Source organism: Erythrolamprus reginae, chromosome 1, assembly GCF_031021105.1.
Source record: "Erythrolamprus reginae isolate rEryReg1 chromosome 1, rEryReg1.hap1, whole genome shotgun sequence".
NCBI classification, from domain to species: domain Eukaryota; kingdom Metazoa; phylum Chordata; class Lepidosauria; order Squamata; family Dipsadidae; genus Erythrolamprus; species Erythrolamprus reginae.
This window is the reverse complement of record NC_091950.1, coordinates 396,292,922-396,314,976: the sequence shown is the minus strand read 5'-3', so window position 1 is coordinate 396,314,976 and position 22,055 is coordinate 396,292,922. Positions and strand designations below refer to the sequence as shown.

The 22,055-nt window shown below is 44.0% G+C and overlaps 1 protein-coding gene across 1 annotated transcript in view; it reads right to left on the bottom strand.

The window, feature by feature from the left end:
* Positions 1-22,055, bottom strand: part of FSIP2 (fibrous sheath interacting protein 2) — a 93,445-nt gene that overhangs the window by 9,942 nt on the left and 61,448 nt on the right. Inside the window, 6 exon segments of the mRNA XM_070730245.1 lie at positions 848-948; positions 4,745-4,894; positions 8,691-8,951; positions 12,431-16,416; positions 16,450-19,794; positions 19,858-20,663. Of these exon segments, the coding sequence (XP_070586346.1) occupies positions 848-948; positions 4,745-4,894; positions 8,691-8,951; positions 12,431-16,416; positions 16,450-19,794; positions 19,858-20,663 (8,649 nt within the window).

Here is a 22,055-nt window from a genome sequence, read left to right as displayed (position 1 = left end):
CAGAATTCCCTAGCCAGCTGGCTGGGGAATTCTGGGAGTTGGAGTCCGACAAGCTTAAAATTGGTGCAGCTGGAGAGACCCCTGCTGTAAAGGACTTCCTTTCAGTTTAAAGACTGTGTGAGGAAAGCTATTGTGGCCTGCCCACATCCCTTGGGGCTGGTCATGGATCCAGAAGAGCAGGAGATGATTGTGGCATGGCCAGTTCATCCCGTTTACCTGGCACCTGAGTGCAATAGTGAGGAGGGCTCGGTGCCAGAGGCTGAAAGCCAACCAGAGCCTTCTGCCCCTCCTCAGTTTGAGCTGAGTGATGCAGGAGAAGGAGCCTCTGCTTGATGCTAGGGTATGCAGGGCAGCTAGCAGGCATGACTGGCTCTATAGGAGGAGGTCTCCTTGTGAGTAGACCTGCAGGCTTATCATCCACACCCTAAGCACCTAGGGTCACTTGCTGGAGACAACGTGGCTGATTCATTATACCTAGCTTTGCCATATTCTGACTTTCCTGCTTTCTGAATTCTGGATTATCGCTCTGTGAAAATGATTAGTAGCAGGCCGTTGGCCAACTTCTGTGAGTTTTGATAACTGCGGAGTTAATTGCCTTTTTACTTGGGGGTTTGATATCGGGCCAGCTCTTAAGAAGAGACCCTAACATCTTGACTTACTGAGAAAACAACCTTTCTGTTTTGTATGAAATTTTCTATCATAGCCAATAAGACGATTTATTTGTAGTAAAAAGAATTGTTTGCCAAAAATGATGTGTGGTCATTTCTAAGGGGACACTGGACTGGGACACAACAGTAAGTAATCTTCTGAATCACGTTGTAGGCCTAGCCAGCCCCCAAATCCTTACCTCTTGGTAGCCTCTTCAGGTTGCACCTCAGGCAGCAAGCACACAGGAGGGAGGCACACGATTGTTCCAGGAGCAGGAGGAGCAGGGGAAGAGGCGTCATCCTGGGGTGGGGGGGAGAAAGAACATCACAGGTAGGACCTTAGAGTACCCAACACTCCAGCCAGTGCTTCATTTGGAAAGCAGAAACATTTTTTAAAAACTTTTAAAAAGTATGACGCCATTTCTCCCAAAACTGCATCCAGTGGGTTAATTATCCTAAAGGTGCTTTTTCAGGAAGCAACTGGACTTTCTTGTTTTCAGAGCTGGAGAAGCTTCTTGGGTGGGAAGCAAAACATCTTCCAAAGGGGGGAAAAATAAGAAAGCCAAATTGCCTCCTGAAAAAGCACCTTTGGGACAACTGAGAAGCTCTACCAAAAGGGTTAATTAGTTCGGTGCCACGGTTGGGCTTGACCCTTGGAGACTGCATGGACAAAATGTTCACCATCATAGCCTATCTCCAAGCAACAACTTTGAGCTCCTCTTTTTATCTCCTTCCAGTTTTCATGTTGATGTTGTTGTTTTTCTTTGAACCAGCTTCCCTTATCTTTGCCTAACCACCCTGGCCCTTGTACCTGGGACAAATTCCTCTTAGCTTCCGTCTGCCCTTATGACTTTGCCAATAAAGGTGAGCCTATTAGGGGCTCATATTCCCATTAGGGTCATTTTTAAGATCACAATGAGTGTGAAGCATACCACCAGATCAACATCAAAGTGGCCTGGGAAGGGGATGAAGGCAGGGGGGAAATGCTACCAGTTTGGGCTGAAAGATGGTGTTCTAATGTTATTTATTTATTTATTTATTTATTTATTTATTTATTTATTTATTCATTCATTCATTCATTCATTCATTCATTCATTCATTCATTCATTCATTCATTCATTCATTCAACCAACCAACCAACCAACCAACCAACCAACCAACCAACCAACCAACCAACCAACCAACCAACCAACCAACCAACCATTCATTCATTCATTCATTTATTTATTTATTTATTTATTGTTAGAGTTGAAAGGGACCATGAAGACCATCAAATTCAACCCCCTGCCCAAGCAGGAACCCTATAGTACACCAGTCAAGTGGCAGTTCAATCTTCTCTTAAAAATGTCCAGAGTGTTGGAGTTCACAACGTCCTCTGGTAGGTTGTTCCATTGGTTGATCGTTCTGACCATCAGGAAGTTCCTCTTTATCTCCATGTTGAATCTCTCCTTGGTCAGCTTCCAGCCGTTGTTCCTCGTACGGCCCTCTGGTGCCCTGGAGAATAAAGTGATCCCCTCCTCTCTGTGACATCCCCTCGTATACTTGTAGACTGCTATCATGTCCGCTCTGGCCCTCCTTTTCTTTAGGCTATCCATGCCCAGTTCCCTCAGTCTCTCTTTGCAAGTCTTGGTTTTCAGTCCCTTAGTCATCTTGGTTGCTCTTTTTTGCACCTTCTCCAGAGTTTCAATGTCTCTTTTGAAGTGTGGTGACCAGAACTGAATACATGTTAGCTGTGGATCGAGGAGGACGCCCAAGTTGCGAACCCTCTCTGAGGGGGTCAATAATTCCCCCCCCCCCGAGTAATGGGCTGACAGATGGAATTGTCCTTGGGAGGCAAAACCCACAGCCACTCCATCTTGTCAGGGCTGAGTTTGAGTCTGTTGACACCCATCCAGACCCTACAGCCTTCAGGCACCAACACATCACTTCCACTGCTTCACTGACTGGACACAGAAGATGTACAGCTGGGTATCATCAGCGTACTGATGATACCTCACTCCATGCCCTTGAATGATCTCACCCAGAGGTTTCATGTAGATATTAAATAGCAGGGGGGAGAGGACCTACCCCTGAGGCACGCTACAAGGGAGAGACCTAGAGGTCGACCTCTGACCTCCCACTAACACCGACTGCGACTGACCAGAGAGGTAGGAGGAGAACCACTGAAGAACAGTGCTTCCCACTCCAAACCCCTCCAGCCGGCGCCAAAGGATCCCATGGTTGATGGTATCAAGAGCCGCTGAGAAGTCAAGAAGCACCAGGACAGAGGACAAGCCCCTGTCCTGGGCCCACCAAAGATCATCCATCAGCGTGACCAAAGCAGTTTCCGTGCTGTAGCAGGGCCTGAATCCTGACTGCTGAGGGCCTAGATCGGCTTCTTCCAAGGGCCGCTGGAGCTGGAGTGACACCACCTTCTCGACAACCGGGATACGGCTGGGTCCAGGGAAGGCTTCTTGAGGAGAGGGAGCAAAAGTGCCTCCTTGTAGGAAGCCGGGAAGGACTCCCTCCCCAAAGAAGCATTGACAGTCTCCTGGACCTAGCTCTGTGTCACCTCCCTGCTGGCCGAGACCAGCCAAGAGGGACACGGATCCAGCAAACAGGTGGTGGAACTCACCGCTCTAATGGCCTTGTCCACTTCATCAGGTGTCACCAGATCAAATTCCTCCCAGACAGGTGGACAAGGACGGCCCCAGTCAATAATTAAAAAGGCTTTAACAATTAAAAAAAAAGAACAGGAAATACAAAATCACATGTTTGTCGTGGGTTGCACTTGCATGCACAGCATGCATCTGGCATGCACTGGGCATGCGCAGGCAGTGAACTGGTGGCAGCCCGCAGAGGATTTCCCCACTGGATGAAGGGAAATTGAATGGGACATATTGAAGTAGAATGGAACGGAACGGAGAAGACCTTGGACCTGCCTAGGGAGGGCGAAAACAGCTTCCCCAGAGTTTTTGGCTCTCTGGAAGCCAAAAGCTCCCTCCCAGAGCCTCTGTGCGAGCCAAAAATCAGCTGGTCAGCACACACATGCACGTTGGAGCTGAGCTAGGGCAACAGCTCGCGTGCCAGCAGATATGGCTCTGTGTGCCACTTGTGGCACCTGTGCCATAGGTTCGCCATCACTGCCTTATACCATTTAAAACAAATGGTTATCTGATCTCTTCTTAAAACCTTCCAGTGTTGGAGCATTCACAACTTCTGAAGGCAAGTTGTTCCACAGATTTATTGTTCTAACTGGCAGGAAATTCCTCCTTAGTTCTAGATGGCTTCTCTCCTTGATTAGTTTCTGTTGTGGTTCAGCCTGAGGCTGCTCAGGGACCGGCTGTGTCTCTGCTGGCTCCATGCCCGGAGGAGGATGACAGCGAAGAGGAGGAGGCTGAACAGTCAGACGGGGGAGAGGAAAGTCAGGAATGGGACGAAGGAGAACAGCATGAGAGCCTCGGGGGGGGGCCCTCTCCCCAGCCAGTAGCTTGGAGTCATTAGGTGATGAAGCACAAGCCGTCATTGACATGCGACAGAGACGTTCAGATCAAAGAAAGGAGCAATTAAAGAAGTATTATCAGCACTGAATTAGGAACAGCTGGGCTTGGCTGTGGTCCTCCTTAGCAGGGTTTAAAAGGCAGGCAAGCCCTTGAAGCCATGTGGAGTGTTATCAGTTGGAGTTACGGTGTCCTGCTTTGTTCTCGGCGTCTCTGTTCCTGGCTTGTGGCCCAGCAGTTTGGAAGACCCGTGGGAGGTGTAGGTCTGCTATCTACAGCCTCGTCTTGGCAGCAAGAAATCCTGTATTGCTGCATGGACTTTTGCCTTTGTGGATATATTTGAAGATACAGCATTTTCCTGTTTGTAAGGACATTTTCTGTTACCTGTGTTTTTCTTGAATTTTATAAACTGCCTTTGCCTTTTACCGGTGTGTCTGGCTTCTCTTTTTGGGTTGGTATTGGCTTCCGGAGTGACCCAGACAGAACAGTTTCCAAGTAATCTTTTTTCTTCTTCTTCCAACTAAGCCAGCAAAAGATTAAACACACAATTCTTCAAAAAATGGAGAGAAAGACAATCTGGGTCCTAGATAAACAAGAGAAGGTCTTCTTTTGCCTTACCTCGGGTAAAGGTTTTATCAGACATGGAGCTGGACATGGAGCTGGAAGTTGAGCCTCTTCTTTTGGGGGAGCCCAAATTGAATCAAGGCTGGATCCGTCCCTCCTCCAGAAGGATGGCTTTGTTTCTAAGGAGTCACTGCGTAGTGTGCTCTGCATTAGAAGGAGAAGAGAGAAGTTTCAGAACTATCGGGCCCACTTTGACCTCAAATTTTCACTTCCATCGAAAACATGGAACTTTCTTGCTGTGTGTGTGTATTGGTGGGGGCATTTGTCCAGCTGGATAGAAACATAGAAACATAGAAGACTGACGGCAGAAAAAGACCTCATGGTCCATCTAGTCTGCCCTTATACTATTTTCTGTATTTTATCTTAGGATGGATATATGTTTATCCCAGGCACATTTAAATTCAGTTACTGTGGATTTACCAACCATGTCTGCTGGAAGTTTGTTCCAAGGATCTACTACTCTTTCAGTAAAATAATATTTTCTCATGTTGCTTTTGATCTTTCCCCCAACTATGACCTATGGTTATGACCTATAAAGCCCTTCATGGCACCGGACCAGATTATCTCAGGGACCGCCTTCTGCCGCACGAATCCCAGCGACCAGTCAGGTCCCACAGAGTGGGCCTTCTCCAGGTCCCGTCAACTAAACAATGTCGTTTGGCGGGACCCAGGGGAGGAGCCTTCTCTGTGGTGGCCCCGGCCCTGTGGAACCAACTCCCCCCAGAGATTAGAATTGCCCCCACCCTCCTCGTCATTCGCAAACTTCTTAAAACCCACCTCTGCCGTCAGGCATGGGGGAACTGAGATATTCTTTCCCCCTAGGCCTTTACAATTTACGCATGGTATGTCTGTATATATGTTTGGTTTTTGTAATAAGTTTTTTTTATAGTTATTTTAGTATTGGATTGGATTGTTACATGCTGTTTTTATCATTGTTGTTAGCCACCCCGAGTCTACGGAGAGGGGCGGCATACAAATCCAATAAATAAATAAATAAACTAACTTCAGATTGTGTCCCCTTGTTCTTGTGTTCATTTTCCTATTAAAAACACTTCCCTCCTGAACCTTATTTAACCCTTTGACATATTTAAATGTTTCGATCATGTCCCCCCTTTTCCTTCTGTCCTCCAGACTATACAGATTGAGTTCATTAAGTCTTTCCTGATACATTTTATGCTTAAGACCTTCCACCATTCTTGTAGCCCGTCTTTGAACCCGTTCAATTTTGTCAATATCTTTTTGTAGGTGAGGTCTCCAGAACTGAACACAGTATTCCAAATGTGGTCTCACCAGCGCTCTATATAGCGGGATCACAATCTCCCTCTTCCTGCTTGTTATACCTCTAGCTATGCAGCCAAGCATCCTACTTGCTTTTCCTACCGCCCGACCACACTGCTCACCCATTTTGAGACTGTCAGAAATCACTACTCCTAAATCCTTCTCTTCTGAAGTTTTTGCTAACACAGAACTGCCAATGCAATACTCAGATTGAGGATTCCTTTCCTCCAAGTGCATTTTTTTACATTTGGAAACATTAAACTACAGTTTCCATTGCTTTGACCATTTATCTAGTAAAGCTAAATCATTTACCATATTACAGACCCCTCCAGGAATATCAACCCTATAGCACATTTTAGAGTCATCGGCAAATAAGCAAACCTTCCCTACCAAACCTTCCCCTATGTCACTCACAAACATATTAAAAAGAATAGGACCCAGAACAGACCCTTGTGGCACACCGCTTGTAATCTGTCTCTGCTCAGAATACTCGCCATTAACAATAACTCTCTGATGTCTATGCTTCAGCCAGCTGCAAATCCACTGAACTATCCAGGGATTAAGTCCAATCTTCACTAATTTATCTATCATCTCTTTATGTGGAACCGTATCAAAGGCTTTGCTGAAGTCCAGATAGGCAATATCCACCGCACCACCTTCATCCAACACCTTTGTGACATAGTCAAAGAAATCAATGAGATTGGATGGCTGTGCCCTTTGTATCTAAAATACTCTTTCTGAATGAGAATAGCACATTATTGCACCAAATGATCTGTAGGAGCTCATGACCTAATAAATGTGCTACTCTGTAAGGGTTCCAGAGTCTTCTTGTAACTGCTATATTAAAAATTCTGATTCCTCAAATATGATCTTTCTAGACCAGAGGTCAGGCATGTGATATTCGCAGCAATATACAAGTAAGCCTCATTTAACAAGTACAGTGGTACCTCTACTTACGAACTTAATTCGTTCCGTGACCGGGTTCTTAAGTAGAAAAGTTTCTAAGAAGCAGCAATTTTTCCCATAGGAATCAATGTAAAAGCAAATAATGCATGCGATTGGGGAAACCACAGGGAGGGTGGAGGCCCTGTTTCCTCCCAGGAGATTCCTAGAGAGGCCCTGCAGAGGCTTCTCCCCACCTTTTCTGGCCCTGTTTCCTCCCAGGAGATTCCTAGAGAGGCCCCGTGGAGGCTTCTCCCCGCCTTTTCCAGTTACAGTTTCAGAGACTCGGGTTCATAAGTAGAAAATGGTTCCTGAGAAGAGGCAAAAAAATCTTGAACACCCGGTTCATATCTAGAAAAGTTCCTAAGTATAGGCATTCGTAGGTAGAGGTACCGCTGTATTCTCTTAACAGCCGTTTAAAGTTACAACAGGCTCAAAACCTGTTATTTACAACCCATTTTCAAAGTTATGACTGCTGCATACCCCTCACAGTAATATGACTGCAGAGAGCCCTTGGCAACCACCTCACATGTACAGCTACTGTAGTTATAGCATCGTTGCAATTTGCAATAATGCCAATTTAAGTATTTGATGACAGTTTAAAATTGTCATTAAAAACAGTTGTAAAACCGAGTCAGGTTACCCATTGACCTGTTTAACGATGGCAACAACTGACAACCAAAATTCCAGGCCCAACTGTGGTCCATACGTGAGGACTACCTGAGTAACAATTTCAAGATATTGGTGCTCTTGCATGAGATTTGAGATTTCAAACAATTTTTAGATTGTGCAGAATGCAGCTGCGAGAGCAATCATGGGCTTTTCCAAATATGCCCATGTTACACCAACACTCCGCAGTCTGCATTGGTTGCCGATCAGTTTCCGGTCACAATTCAAAGTGTTGATTATGACCTATAAAGCCCTTCATGGCACCGGACCAGATTATCTCCGGGACCGCCTTCTGCCGCACGAATCTCAGCGACCAGTTAGGTCCCACAGAGTGGGTCTTCTCCGGGTCCCGTCGACTAAACAATGCCGCTTGGCGGGACCCAGGGGAAGAGCCTTCTCTGTGGCGGCCCCGGCCCTCTGGAACCAACTCTCCCCAGAGATTAGAATTGCCCCCACCCTCCTTGCCTTTCGTAAGCTACTTAAAACCCACCTCTGCCGCCAGGCATAGGGGAACTTAGATACTCTTTCCCCCTAGGCCGTTACAATTTTATGCATGGTATGTCTGTATGTCTGTTTGGTTTTTATTATAATGGGTTTTTAATTGTTTTTAGTATTGGATTACTATTATATGCTGTCTTATTATTGCTGTTAGCCGCCCCAAGTCTTCGGAGAGGGGCGGCATACAAATCCAATAAATAAGTAAGTAAGTAAGTAAATAAATAAATAAATAAATAAATGATGGTTGCATTGACCTGTGGTCATGTGATCCCTTTTTGCAATCTTCTGACAAGCAAAGTCAATGGGGAAGCCCGATTCACTTAACAACCACGTCTCTAACTGAACGACTGTGGTGAAAAAGATCATAAAATGGGGCAAAGCTCACTTAAGTAACAGAAATTTGGGGTTCAATTGAGGCCATAAGCCGAGGACTACCTGTATAGGACACATTCTCTCAGCGCCTTGTAAAACCCCCAGTTGTGAATTATCTACATATAGAATTGCCCACAGGAATTATCCGGTGGGGATTCCTTTCATTGAACTATCCGCTTACTGAAATCACTGTACTTTCATTGGGTGGATGATAAGGTGGAACTGCAAAATAAAAAGATGTGTGCTCCCTCAGGACTTGTTCCTCCTCGTCACTCTCACTCGTCAAATCGTCGTGAATTCTGCTTAGATTGTGGTCTATTGAATCGATGTCGTGGGCTACCAGGCGAATGATGAGGTCTTGCTTGCTCTCCACGTCCTTCAACAGTTCCACTTTGGTGATGTCTGGCTTCATCAGGCTTTGGAAAGAGTTTCTGCAGACAGCCTAAAATCCAAAAAGGGGTGGGTGGGCAAGTGACACATCACATAGGTACACGGGTCCGTTTTAAAATCAGTTAATATTTAGGACATTAAATTAGAATACAGTGGTACCTCGACATACGAGTTTAATTCGTGCCAGAGCCGACCTCGTATGTCGATCAATTCGTATCTCGAACCAATGCATTTAGATTTGGCTTTTCGCCTGGAGATAACTGGAAAAAAATGGAATTCTTGCGCCACCTAGTGGACGCTCGGCTCGTATCCCGAATTTAAGCTCGTATGTAGAACAGAAATTTTGCTTGCCTCTCTGCTCGTAACTTGGAATACTCGCATGTGGAGCAGCTCGTATCTAGAGGTACTACTGTATTAGAATAAGAGTTGAAATATTCTTTGTTGGGCAAGTCGCTTATCTGAAATGGTCTAGGTCAGTGATTGTGAACCTTTTTTCCCTCAGGTGCTGAAAGAGCGTGGGCGTGCGCTATCATGCATGCGCGAGTGCCCACACCCAAAATTCAATGCCTGGGGAGGGCAAAAACAATTCCCCCCGCCTCCCAGAGGCCCTCTGGAGGCTGGAAACAGCCTCCTTCCCAAGTTCTGGTGGGTCCAATAGGCGTGTGTTTCTCCAACTCCAGGCTCCAAAGGCTTCCCTAGAGCAGTGTTTCCCAATCTTGACAACTTGAAGATATTTGGACTTCAACTCCCAGAATTCCCCAGCCAGCGAATGCACTGCCCTAGAGCAGCGAAACACTGCCCTAGAGCATGGAGAGGATTAAAAATGCCCCCCCCCCCCCATCTCCCAGGTAGCCTGGAAGCCAAATATGTGACGGGCAGAGGCAGTGATGGGCTATGGCCATCCCTGGCAGCTTGGAACAGCTGATTGGCAGTATTCCAAGAGGCTGATCCAACCACCAATCAGCCACTCATGTGTTGAAACTGATCAGGCTGTTTGTTGCTCATTGCAAGGAGGCTAGCCAGATGAATACTGATAGATGCTGGTAGGCAGAGGCAGAATTTTATTGTTTTCCTATGTAGGTCTTATACTCCAGAGAATCTTATACTCCGAAAAATACAGTAGGTGTTTAGTAGAATGATATTGTCTCTGTATCTAGTTGTTTTGGCAATCAAAATCGTATAGTGGCATTCTGAGGGGAGGCATTGACATGATTTATGTCCAGAGTGTGAGGGGTCTGTAGATATTTTCTCAGCCCTCTTTCCAGTTCATGAGGTATGGAAAGCAGGCCGGTTGCAATTGATTTTTTTGGTTTTGGTTTTCTGCAGTCCTAACTATTTGCTGAAGTCTGCATCTGTTCTGTTTGGTTGCTGTACCAAACCAGGCAGTTGTAGAAGTACAAATGAGTCAATAATTTCTCTGTAGAACTTTATCATCAGTTCCTTGGGCATTCTGAGGTTTCTGAGTTGATGTAGGAAGAATATTCTTTCTTGTGCCTTTTTAATGGTAGATCTAATGTTAGGTGTCTATTTCAAATCCCGAGAGATTATAGAACCTAGAAAAGTGAAGGCCTCGACTGTTGATACGGTGTTATCTAATATTGTAACAGATGGTAGAATCCGTACAACCGTTCTGTTTGCTTAATAGCCACCTCAAAACAGGTTGTAAAAATGGCTATGGTCACAGGGTGATCAATTTTACAACTGTCACAACTTTGGACCATTTTTATAGCTTTGACATTTTAATTGGTACAGTTTTAATGTTTGAAATTTTTCTATTTGATTATAGTTTTTATACTCTGTACGCCACCCAGAGTCACCTTATATGGGAGATGGGTGGCATAAAAAAATTAACAAATAAATAGCAGTAGCAATGGCACTTAGACTTATATACCACTTCATAGTGCTTTATAGCCCTCTCTAAGCAGTTTACACAGTCAGCATAATCCCCCCCAAAATCTGGCTCTTCATTTTACTGATCTTGGAAGGATGGAAGTCTGAGTCAACCTGGAGCCGGTAAGCATCAAACTGCTGACAGTGGGCAGAGTTAGCCTGAAATACTGCACTATAACCACTGTGCCACCATGGCAGGGGAGGGATACTGCAAAATCCCCATTCCCTCTCCACTCGGGAGTCAGCCAGAGGTGGTATTTGCCGGTTCTCCAAACTACTCAAAATTTCCACTACTAGTTCTCTAGAACCTGTCAGAACCTGGTGGATTTCATCCCTAGTGTTAGTACAGGGTACATGCGTGTTAGGGTTTGCCATTGTAAACTGCATATTATAAACTGTACCAAATTTGTACTGTTACTTTAAATGTTACAGTTGCTACTGTAAAACTGTACTGTCACTTAAAGGGTTAATGTGCACTCAAAGAGTTAACATTTAATTGCAGAGTAAATGTTCAAGGCTATGTCGTCATTGAAGCTATAAAAGCTCATGATCGTGCCTGGTCACTTCCTTGTTACTTTATTTGCCTGAGACGGGGGAGTTGTAAGCTCCGTGCTTGTAGTAGCTTTATGCTTTTATCTATCTTATTGTATTTTAGCTTCATGCTTTATCTATTATATTTAGCTTTGTGCTTGTTATCTAGATTCTGTATTGTTCTGTATTTGCTAAGTGCATATTTTGGATTGTTTATATTTTGTTTATATGTAAATAATACTTATTTAACTAAGTCTGTGTCTTGGCTTTATCACCCATCCACACTCTATTAAAATTCTCTGCTCGGTATTATTGAAGTTTTCATAGCATAGCTCAGTGTTTCCCAACAAGTGTGCCGTGGCACACTAGTGTGCCGCGAGACATGGTCAGGTGTGCCGCGAAGAAGGAAGCTCAGTGTACGAGAAAGAGAGAGAGAAAGAGAGAGATAGCAAGAGGGGGAGAGAGAGAAAGAGAGGGAGAGAGGGGGGAGAGAAAGAGAAAGAAAGAGATAGCAAGAGAGGGAGAGAGAGAAAGAAAGAAAGAGGGAGGGGGGAGAGAGAAAGCAAAAGAGAGAGAAAGAAAGAGAGAAATAGCAAGAAAGAGAGAGAGAAAGAGAGGGAGAGAGTGGGGGAGAGAAAGAGAAAGACAGCAAGAGAGAGAGAGAGAGAAAGCAAGAGAGAGAAAGAGGAGGGAAGGAGGGAGAGAGAAAGAGAGCAAAAAAGAGATGAAGGAAGGGAGAAACAGGGATGGAGAAAGAGGGAAAGAAAGAGGAAGGAAGGAAGAGAGAGAGAGGGAGAGAGAGAGAGAAATAAAGCAAAAGGGAGGAAGAGAGAGATTTTTTTGTCCAAACTTTTTTTAGCCCCCCCCCCCCCCCCGCTCAATGTTCCGCAGGATTTTGTAAATATGAATAATGTGCCGCTGCTCAAAAAAGGTTGGGAAACACTGGCATAGCTAACCGAGACAAGCCAACACCTAGTCTGCCCACACCACCAGAAAATATTGGGAACCGAATAGTATCTACCTGATAAGATCAGGTAAGATACTGAAAAGGACAAAGATAAAAAGCATTCAACAGAAGCCACTTCAGTTCATGCAAGCAGTCTCACCTACCTCCTTTGGTCTCACCGAGAGGCGCCCAGTCATATCCAAAGATGGACGCCTTTCCCTCTTTTTGTTGGCATCAGGAACACTTGCAGCCCCATGGTAGTGGGAGAGACTTTTGCCTGATGCAGAGGCTCTTCTTAATTCTTCTAAACTCAAACCCACCTTTGATAAACATGCCTTTCTCATTTTCTCCAGGGGCTCTGTTTTTATGGACAGCACTGCTAAATGATCTCCAATTATGTCTGGGTCAATTTTCAGGGGCTTTTTACCAATATAAGGGATGATCTTGACTGGCACGTCATCTGTCTGCAATGGGTTATCTGGTAAGGATTCATCTCGACCCTCTGAGAGGCCAGAGAAATCTAAGAGAGACTTATGTTCATCCAGTTCTATATGGGAGTTAACGTGAGCAAGGACTTTGCTTACAATGCGGTCCAATTCCAGGGCACTGTCGGTTTCGTTCTCTGAATTATCACCCAAAGCATTTTCTTGGCTGTTGCTGGAGATCTCATTGATAATAATACTGGCTACTTGCTCTGGGAATATCACCTGCTTGGTTGTGATGTCCTTATGTAGTTCTCTCTGAGACCCTGTTTTCTCCAGGACATTGGTGATGACAGAATGGACAACTTGATTAATTGCCTCTTCATACTGTGGATCCAGTACTAGCTTACGATCTGAAGCAACAAGATTGATATTGTTCTTTGATATCTCTTTTTCCACCGATGTTTTTAGCTGGGCAGCAATTTCATTTACATCTGTTTTACATAAGCTTCTTTTCTTATGGATTCCCAAATCATACTGTGCCACTAGGATTTTTATCAGGAAGCGGCTTACGATCTCTTCCAGGAAAGCAACAGACACTACAGGAGCTTGAGTAGTACTCAATTTTTTTCCTGATTCTATGTCAGAAATAATTTTTTTGAGGATTTTTTCAGATTCCAGCTTTATCAAACTGGGGTTGGGTATCTCTTTCTCTGAGTAAACGACCGGCTGAAAGTCATGTTTAGAAATCTCACTCACCATGAAGCAGGCAACTCTGTTGGCAAAGTCTTCATTGCTGTTAGTTAAGTCTTCATACAGAGATGTTTCAGAGTTGGAGTGTTTTAGGATATCCGTGTAAACGGAGTCAACCACTTCTCCAACCGCTCGGCTGTCTTCCCAGGCCAAGTCTTCCGAGTCGTCATGCTGCCACACTTTAAGTTCGCCATTTGAGAGGAGATTCTGCAAGGAATTAATAATCTTTCTTGCCACTTCCTTTATAGATGCAATATTGCTTGTATCCACTTCAGCCAGAGGAAGAGAACTGAACATTTTTGTAAGAAGTTTAACAGCTATCTCCTCTAAGATTAGAGAGGATAAACCTTTCAGGTGAGATCGCAACTGGGTCTGGCCCTCTGACATCTCTGGAATAGCTTCATACTGATCCTCGAGAGCCTTCTCAGCTTCAATGGATTCTTGCTGTCGGTTTGACTCTTCCTTAAAGTACATCTGCATGTGAGTCCCAGAAATCTCTTTGATCACAATGTCAACAATCCTCTCCAGAAGAATTGTGCAGCCAGTTCTCATGCACCTTTGAACATCAGATGTGCTTCCAAATTCTGGCAAAAGACGGTTATAAATTGAGCTGGCTACTGTTTGACTGACAACGCGGTTGGGCTGCACACGGTCAAGATACTTAACCTCTGCATTTTTTATTTTGGAAATTTCAGCCATCGCTTTGCTCAGGAGTTTCATGTGAATAAAATCAAATTCTGCACACCGCTCTTCGGTTTCAGCAGATGGAGTGAGCGATGTAGGAAGAGGGAGGATTTTAGATAAGAGAAAAGCAAGGACATCATAGACAAACCTCTGAGAGACTAGAAATGGACATGGTGTACGTATCTGGGATGGAGTACTGATTTTCTTCACCTCTGTGAACACTTTTGTAGCCATTTCTCCAAATTCAAAGGGTTCAGAGGCTGGATCTTGGAATGTCTTTGATTGTGTTTCCGGAATCTGGTAGCCTAAAATTTCTTTCTTTATTGCGCTAGCCAATTTTTCTGCAAGCATCTGACCGTTATCCTTGTCCATGCAGATCGAGGCTCCAGATCTCTGATCTTGCAAAATGTTACATAAAGAAGCATGGATAATTTTAGCAATCTCTGGTTTTTCCACATCTGGGAAAGTTTTCCCACCTTCAGGTATTTGTATCACTTTTACTGGGGACTTTGCAAATTCTTTTAAGATGGATTCAATTAAATATTTAAGTGAAGGTTCACCCTCGGGCCCTTGTTTCTCCACCATACACACACTGGCTGTAGATGTGAGCAATTTGCTAATTAACCCACTAAAGATGTCCTTCAAGAAGGATGCTGAATAAGTATCACCTCCACTCTCAAACTGGTGTCTTGTCTGATAACCTTGTTTTGTTTTATTGAGAAATCCTGTTTCCATTAGCCCTTCAGATGTGCCTTCCTGTCTTCTGTCCGGAGATCCAGACTTCACATAGACTGTTTTACAAATATTTTGTACTATGTCTTCAATAGCTTTGCTGGCATCAGAACTTGGTTCTTCCTTCAAATGGCTTACAGCAGGACTTCTCTTCCTGTCTTCATTCACTGTGGGATCAAGAGAAGCTGATCTACTAGCAGGAATCAAAGATGGAAATATTCGTTGTAATATCTTGACCAATATATCTCCAAATACAGAACCAGGGGATGGCGGTTCAGGGAGGAGAGTTTCAACTCTGTCAACAATGGTTTCTGATTCCACAAATGAAAACAAATATGGAGAAGTGTCACCAGTAAACAAAGGCAACAACTGGAAACCGGAAATGCCTCTTATTATGATGGGAGCCAGTTTTACTGCTAACAGGCAGCTGTTCGTTTGAAAAGCTTTAAAAATCTCAAACTCTGACCCAAATTGTTGCAGTAACTTTTCATAAATAGAGTTACTTATTTGAATCACTATTTCAGCACCTATCTGTGGAAGGCAGATATTCTCCCCTGCTCTCTGCATGACTTTAACATCTGACATTTTAAACTCAATTACCAATCCATTTACCAGTTCAATCACTAGACGTCTCATCTCATTCTCTGATAAATTAGTGTCCTTAGAATATGCCAAAATATTAGGGGAAGATAAAAATTTGCAAAAGAAAGCAACAACCACATCCTCTAAAAACTGAGCAGAATAGATGCGCTTGGAAATGTGTTGCCTTTCTTTTTGCCACTTAGAACACTCGGAAGAATCGTTGCTACTTAAAAACGGGTGGAAGTGGAAGTTTAGAATTTCTCTGATGAGTAATTTGGCAATTTCATGCACAGTGCTGTCCCCCTGAGCCCTGAGAATGTTTTGAAGTTCATCTTGAGATTTATGCTTTTGCAAAATCTGATTATACACTGAATTAGCAATATCTTCTTCAGTCTCTTGGTCCATGTCCGGGATTCGCTCCGAGACATTTTGAAACTTGACTTCATGGGCTGAAATCTCTGTAATAACACAGCCTTTCAGGTTTGCAGCCATCTCGGTGAAATCGGTTTCAGAAAAGTCTTCGTCTTTTCCAGCATAGTCAGCAATGCTCTCTGGATTGGGGAATAATTTCCCCAAGAGCTGGTTAAGCATATTTTCTAAGGCCATGCAAGGAAATACAGTTATTTCAGAGTCCGGAATGATGCTCGCATCATGATTTACTTGCAATGGTACACATTCGGATGTAAAAGACTGGAGATGATACTTAAACATTTCATTAATAATGAAACAAGCTATCTGCGTGACGTACAAATTATTTAAGCTTTCTCTATCATCTGAGAAAGGCTGCTGCAGCAGGACCTCATGTAGAACATCACAATACACGGATTCCACCATGTCCTCTATTGCTTTTTCTGAAATACCAGTTTCTTTTTCACTGCCGTAAGTGCTGGTCCAAATGGCCTGTTTCAAAATTATTGCCCTGGTGTCCATCTTAATCTGGGTCAGTCTGTCTTGCAATTCAGAGTCGTATAGACCTTCTCCTTTATCGGAAGTTGCAGTAGTATGAAAACCTAGTGGGAAAATATAGGCAAATAACCTATCGATGATAGCTTCTAACACTGGATAAGAGAGCACAGTGATATAAGGCGAAGCTGAAGGCTTCTCCTGAGGACCACCTTCTTCTACCATTCGATTTTCCTGCATGAAGCACTTTGCTTCTAATATATTTGATGGGCATCCTGAATGAAGTAGGTGATCTACAGCTTCTTCAATTTTTATAGTGGTTGTTTGACAAGGCAAAGCATCCCGTACATCTTCTGTATCTTCTTTAGACAGAACAGTTCCTGTAGAACGGTTGTAGGGTGGAATCTGGCCTGCTACATTTACATCTGGCGGAGCGGATCCAAGAGGCTGGTCAGGACCCTCCTGAATGTTAATGTGAACTTTTTCAAGCTCTTTTGTAACTGTTTTTGCCAACCTCATAGCTACATCTCCCATATCTTCCCCAGGGGCGCTAAGAGGGATGCCTGAAAATGAATCAGAGATTTTTGAAAGCAATTCAGAAATAGCATTTCCAAGCATAGAAGTAGGTGAACTTTTACTTTTCCCCTCAATTGCTTCCCTCAGGTCCAAAGGCTTGATAGCAGTTCTATAAACTTCTAAGCCTCCCATAGAGTCTCCTGCGGCAGCTCTATCCCAATCAGAAGTCTCGTCAGTGGATACAAAAGCTTCAACGTGCTGTTGGAGGAGGTCTCCAACAAGAAAGCCAGCTAGTTGATCAATAAGGACATTGCTCTTATTTTTCACATCTCTCTGGACAGCTTCAAGGGAGCCTGATTTCTGGATGATCTTGCTGCACAAAGAATCTGTCAGGTTCTGAATATCATCCTCTGAATATTGATACTGTTCAGGGTGTGTATCCTTTATAACTCTGATTTCGTGTTTTAAAAGTTTCAGCCGAACATCATTAAGCAGTTGATTGGAGAGCTTGCTTAAGTCAGATTGTGACATGGCTCTTTTATTCCAAGTGGATGAAGCATCTCCTGACGGTGTGGAAGGGAAAATCCTGGAGAGTAGACCAGTGATTAGATCTTTTAGGAACCCTGATGATAATAAGGTGCTAAATGGTGGCCAACTCTCATCCTCATGGAATTCCGTGCCTCTAACAGCATCGCTAACCTCTAGTGCAGGTAAACCCGAAACTCTAGACAAATCTCCAGAAAACAGAGGGTGTAAAAGATAATCAGAGATGCCTTTTTCAATTAATCTTTTAACGTTGTCAAAAATGATATTCTTTCTTATGCAGCTGACATCACCGCTTGAAATCATCTGTTTTTCTCTTGCCATATTGTTGTATACAGAGTCTACCACATCATCCATGATAGCGGACAACGGGGCCCCAAGACTCTGTTCTTCTCCTTTTTGCACCTCGCTCACCGAAGTTCTGCCAAACTGCAAGTTGATGGAACTGGCTATCCTTTTAACCACGTTACCAAGCTCAATTTCAGGCTGCTCTTCAGACATTTTCTTTTCATCTACAGAAGCAGAAAATATTTTACATAAAACTCTGGAAACGATTTCTTCTAAAAACCTAGCTGGGAAAACCTCAGCAGACGACACTGAAGATTCACTAATGCTATCCAAAACCGTCCTGACTATATTCTCAGACAAGGCTTCAGGCTCAGGATTTTCCAAAAAGTCTTCATCTTTGGAAAGGAAAGTCTGGAGGTGATGGTTAGTGATTTCCCGAATTATGAAACTGGTCATGCAATCGATAAAAGCGGTATCCCTGCATTCCACGTCCTTTTGTATGGAGAGTTGTGAGCCGGACTTTCTTAACATATTTCTGTACACTGAATCAACCATGCTCTCGATCTCTTTCTGTGAATGTAATCGGCATCGGTCATCCTTTTTGGCCACCCAGATTTTGTGTTTTGAAATGGACTTCATTACGTGTTTGATTATATAGGAGCAGAGTTCATTAAAGTCAACTTCTGACATCTCTCTTTTCTCTTGGCTGCAGGGGGCGTCCTCCGAGGGTGGGAAAAGCTGACCTAGGAGTCGGCTTACTACTCTTTCTAAATATTTCTCAGACAATATAGTAACGTACGTTGGAGGAGGTGGCCTACTACTTTTTACTGTAGGGAAGCAGATACAGCGCTCAATGTTTTGAATGATGTGACTGGGTTTAATGTTTCTGAAAGCATTCTGAGGTAGTCTCCTAAACACTCCTGGTGGCAATTGATAATCCAAAATTTCGGTCAGGATAATCTCAGCTGCCCTCTCAGCCAGATTCTCTATGTCCTTTCCCGTGTCTCCCTCAGCAGCTAACTGGAATCCAAACTCTCTTAAAATGGAGTCCACTATTTTGCTGACCATTTGACTATTCACAAGTGGGAAGTATGATTTCTCCTCGGCTCTCTGTAAGACTCCCACACCAGCTTTCTTAAATTCTTCCATCAGTGCGTGCACAAACAATACGTTCATCTCATGAAGATCGATGCAAGAATCTCGGTCGTATTTGTTCTGCAGTGAAGAAAATATCTTGATTAAGAGCTGAGAAACAATGTCCTCCAGAAACAGTGAAGAATAAATGGAGGAAAAAACGGGTTGGAGTTGATGATGATCTCCATGTTCCGTCACGGTCATGACTTGTTTTCTGTAGTACTTCTTTTTGCAGGTGGCAAGCAAAGGTTTTTTTGCATGTAATGTGCAGATGGGTACAACTGGTCTACGCTGCATTGCTGCGTCCAGCACGGACCGGTTTCTTTCTCTTTTTCTCATTTGACGCCTTCCTGGACTAGTGGCTCTAGATTCTGATTTTCTACTACGTGATGAGGCACATATTTCATTTTTACCATAGCGGGGGTGCTTTTTATTAAATGGTTGACCATGTCCTTTTCTAGAGCCTGGCTTTGTGAAGTCAACCATCTTCTTTGAAGAAGTTCTCATTTGCCTGGGATGCTCGATGCTGAAGGAAAGCTCTGTCATGACAGGTTTTACCAGAGTGTGAGCTAAAACATCCAGGGCTGATTCGCAGGAAGAAACTCCTGACTGAGCGTCCACCCATGGCTCCTCTATGTATCTAACGTCATATGTGAAAAGGGAGGTGCTGGACTCAGTCTCATGGACTTTAAACTCTTTATATGAATAGGGCAAGACTTCGTCATCACACTTCCTCACGTCACGAAGCTGTTCATTCTCTGGAAACTCATCAAAAGCGAAAGAGCCCGTAAAATTATCTGTCAAGAGGCATTTATCCAAAAGTGCACGGATCAGCTTTTCACTCACAACATCCAAGAGGACAACAGACTTGGGAGACAGACCCAAGTTGCTGTTAAATAGGTCATTACTAAGTTTGCAAGCGTGTGGGCACATCGAGGAATACAGTAGCTGTTTTTTAGTTGGTCTATTTGTATTTTGATAAGGCATCATATTTTGAGAGTGGGCATCCGGGTAGGACCCGCCAAAATCATTCTGTGACTGATCAGGCCATAACGAATCTAAAATGATGTGCAGGACTTTGTTGACAATATTTTTTGACTCACTGGTTTTCAGGCTACGGATGAAACTGTCCAAATTAGAAGCAACATTGCTTAGCCTCCTGTTTTTAAGGGCTAATTGATCCATTGTGGAGAGACAGGACATCCTTTTGACATCACTGGAGCCCCTACAATCACCCCTAGAAGCTTTACTTAAACGAGGTGAAGGAACCAAATGCTGTTGAGACCAACTATCTCCAATTCTGTCTTGGTTTGCATATTTGCTTCTCATTTCAATTTCCAATGACAATACGTTATTCACTTCTTTCACAAGAGGTTGATAAACATTATCAAAGTCCGCCAAACAGAGAGGTGGGACAAAAATTCTTCTTGATCTCCTAGCCTGAAAACCTTTTTTGTTGAAACTTTCTTGCAAAATGTTTCGTTCGCACAAGCTATTGATGATAACCTCAGAAATGTGGAATGCTAACTCTTCAATGTTCATAGGAGGGTTTTTAGAGCCCCTCATCCCGTGTTCAGGACAGCAAGCATCTACAGAGCAGAACATTGAAAGGGACCTTTCACAAAACTCATTTCTTTCTGGCATGTTGTTGCGGGCATTGGGACTTGAAATGCTGTATAGCACATTAGAAAGAACTGCTTGAGTCAAAGGTTCCCAAAACACATCGTGGCATGAAGACTGCTTTCTACCCGAAGGCAGATACGTATTCCTCCAGATTTGATCCTGAAGCCATTTGGATTCAGACTGGATTTGTTCTTGTTTCCATGCCGGCAAAGAAGACCTGCAGCACGTATCATCCAAAGACTCTGCAGAAGTAAACATGAACAGGTTACTATTTCACATCTGGGGCACAATACCATGTTTCCCTGAAAATAGGACATACAGTAGTCCCTCGCTATACCGCGCTTCACCTACTGCGGCTTCACTTCATTGCGGGTTTCTGAGGAAGCCGATCGGCAGATTTAAACAGCCCGCCGAACTCGATCGGCAGGTTTTTCCAAAAAAAATATATATCTAAAATTGTAAATACTGTATTTAAATACTGTATCTAAAATAAATACTGTGTGGGAAGGGTTTATAAACACTTAAAACAATGAAAACTTACAAACAATTGCAATATAAATACTTAAATAAATACTATCAGTCGATAAATTCCCCATCACGGATTTCACCTATCGCGGCCAGGTCTGGAACGTAACACCAGCAATAGGTGAGGGACTACTGTATCCTGAAAATAAGGCCAAGGCTGACTTTTGGAGTGGGCATAAATGTATGCTCTCCCTCCAAAATAAGCTCTAGTGAAGAGGTGGCCACTGGAGGCAGCCTTTCCCTTCCCTCGTCATCTTAACCATAGCCCACTGATCATCTAATTGAGCAAAGGCCAGGAATTCTGTTTGGAGATATTTCCAGCACACTCTTCCTGGCCCAAAATCTGCCCACAGTACTAGGCAACTTTGAAGCCAAGGGCCCCTCTGTTCTGCAGTTCACTCTTGTGGCTATGGAGCAAGTGGCAATCATGGCTTGTGCTCCGTGGGTGCTGCTTAAGCTCCTTCTACAATGAGGCAGAAAGCCATGCGGCCCATTGGAATCGCTACCCCACCGTCCATCTGCTGCTGCTTGAAAAAAAGACAGGAGGCAATTGTGAGAAGCACATGTTTACGATAGAGGCAAAGCACAGGCTGTCCCTTTCAAGTGTGTGTATGAGGGGGGCAAGGAAGGGAGAGAGAGAGAGAGAGAGAGAGAGGGAGATTATGGACGGGAGTAACAAGAATTGCAGGCAACACTGTTGGACAGAGTTTCCTCTACAACGTTTCTCACTCTCTCTCTCTCTCTCTCTCTCTTTCTCTTTCTCTCTCTCTTTCTCTCTCTCTCTCTCTTTCTCTCTCTCTCTCTTTCTCTCTCTCTCTGTGGATCTGTCTCTCACACATGCACTTGATGAAACGGCAGAGGGCAGAGCCAGTAGTGATGGGGGTGGTGACCTGGCTCTGGGTAAGGGGAGAAGGGCAGAACCAGAGACAAGAGTAACAGTGGTGCTGGCAGTGGGGGAGCCAGAGGCAGGAGATGAAGATGAGGAGGAGGGCATGGTGACTTTGAGCATGCTGAGATGGGGGTTCAAGCAGTGATGTTGGGGTCTGCCAGGACTCACTGGCTGTTCAGAAGCTGTGAGGAAACC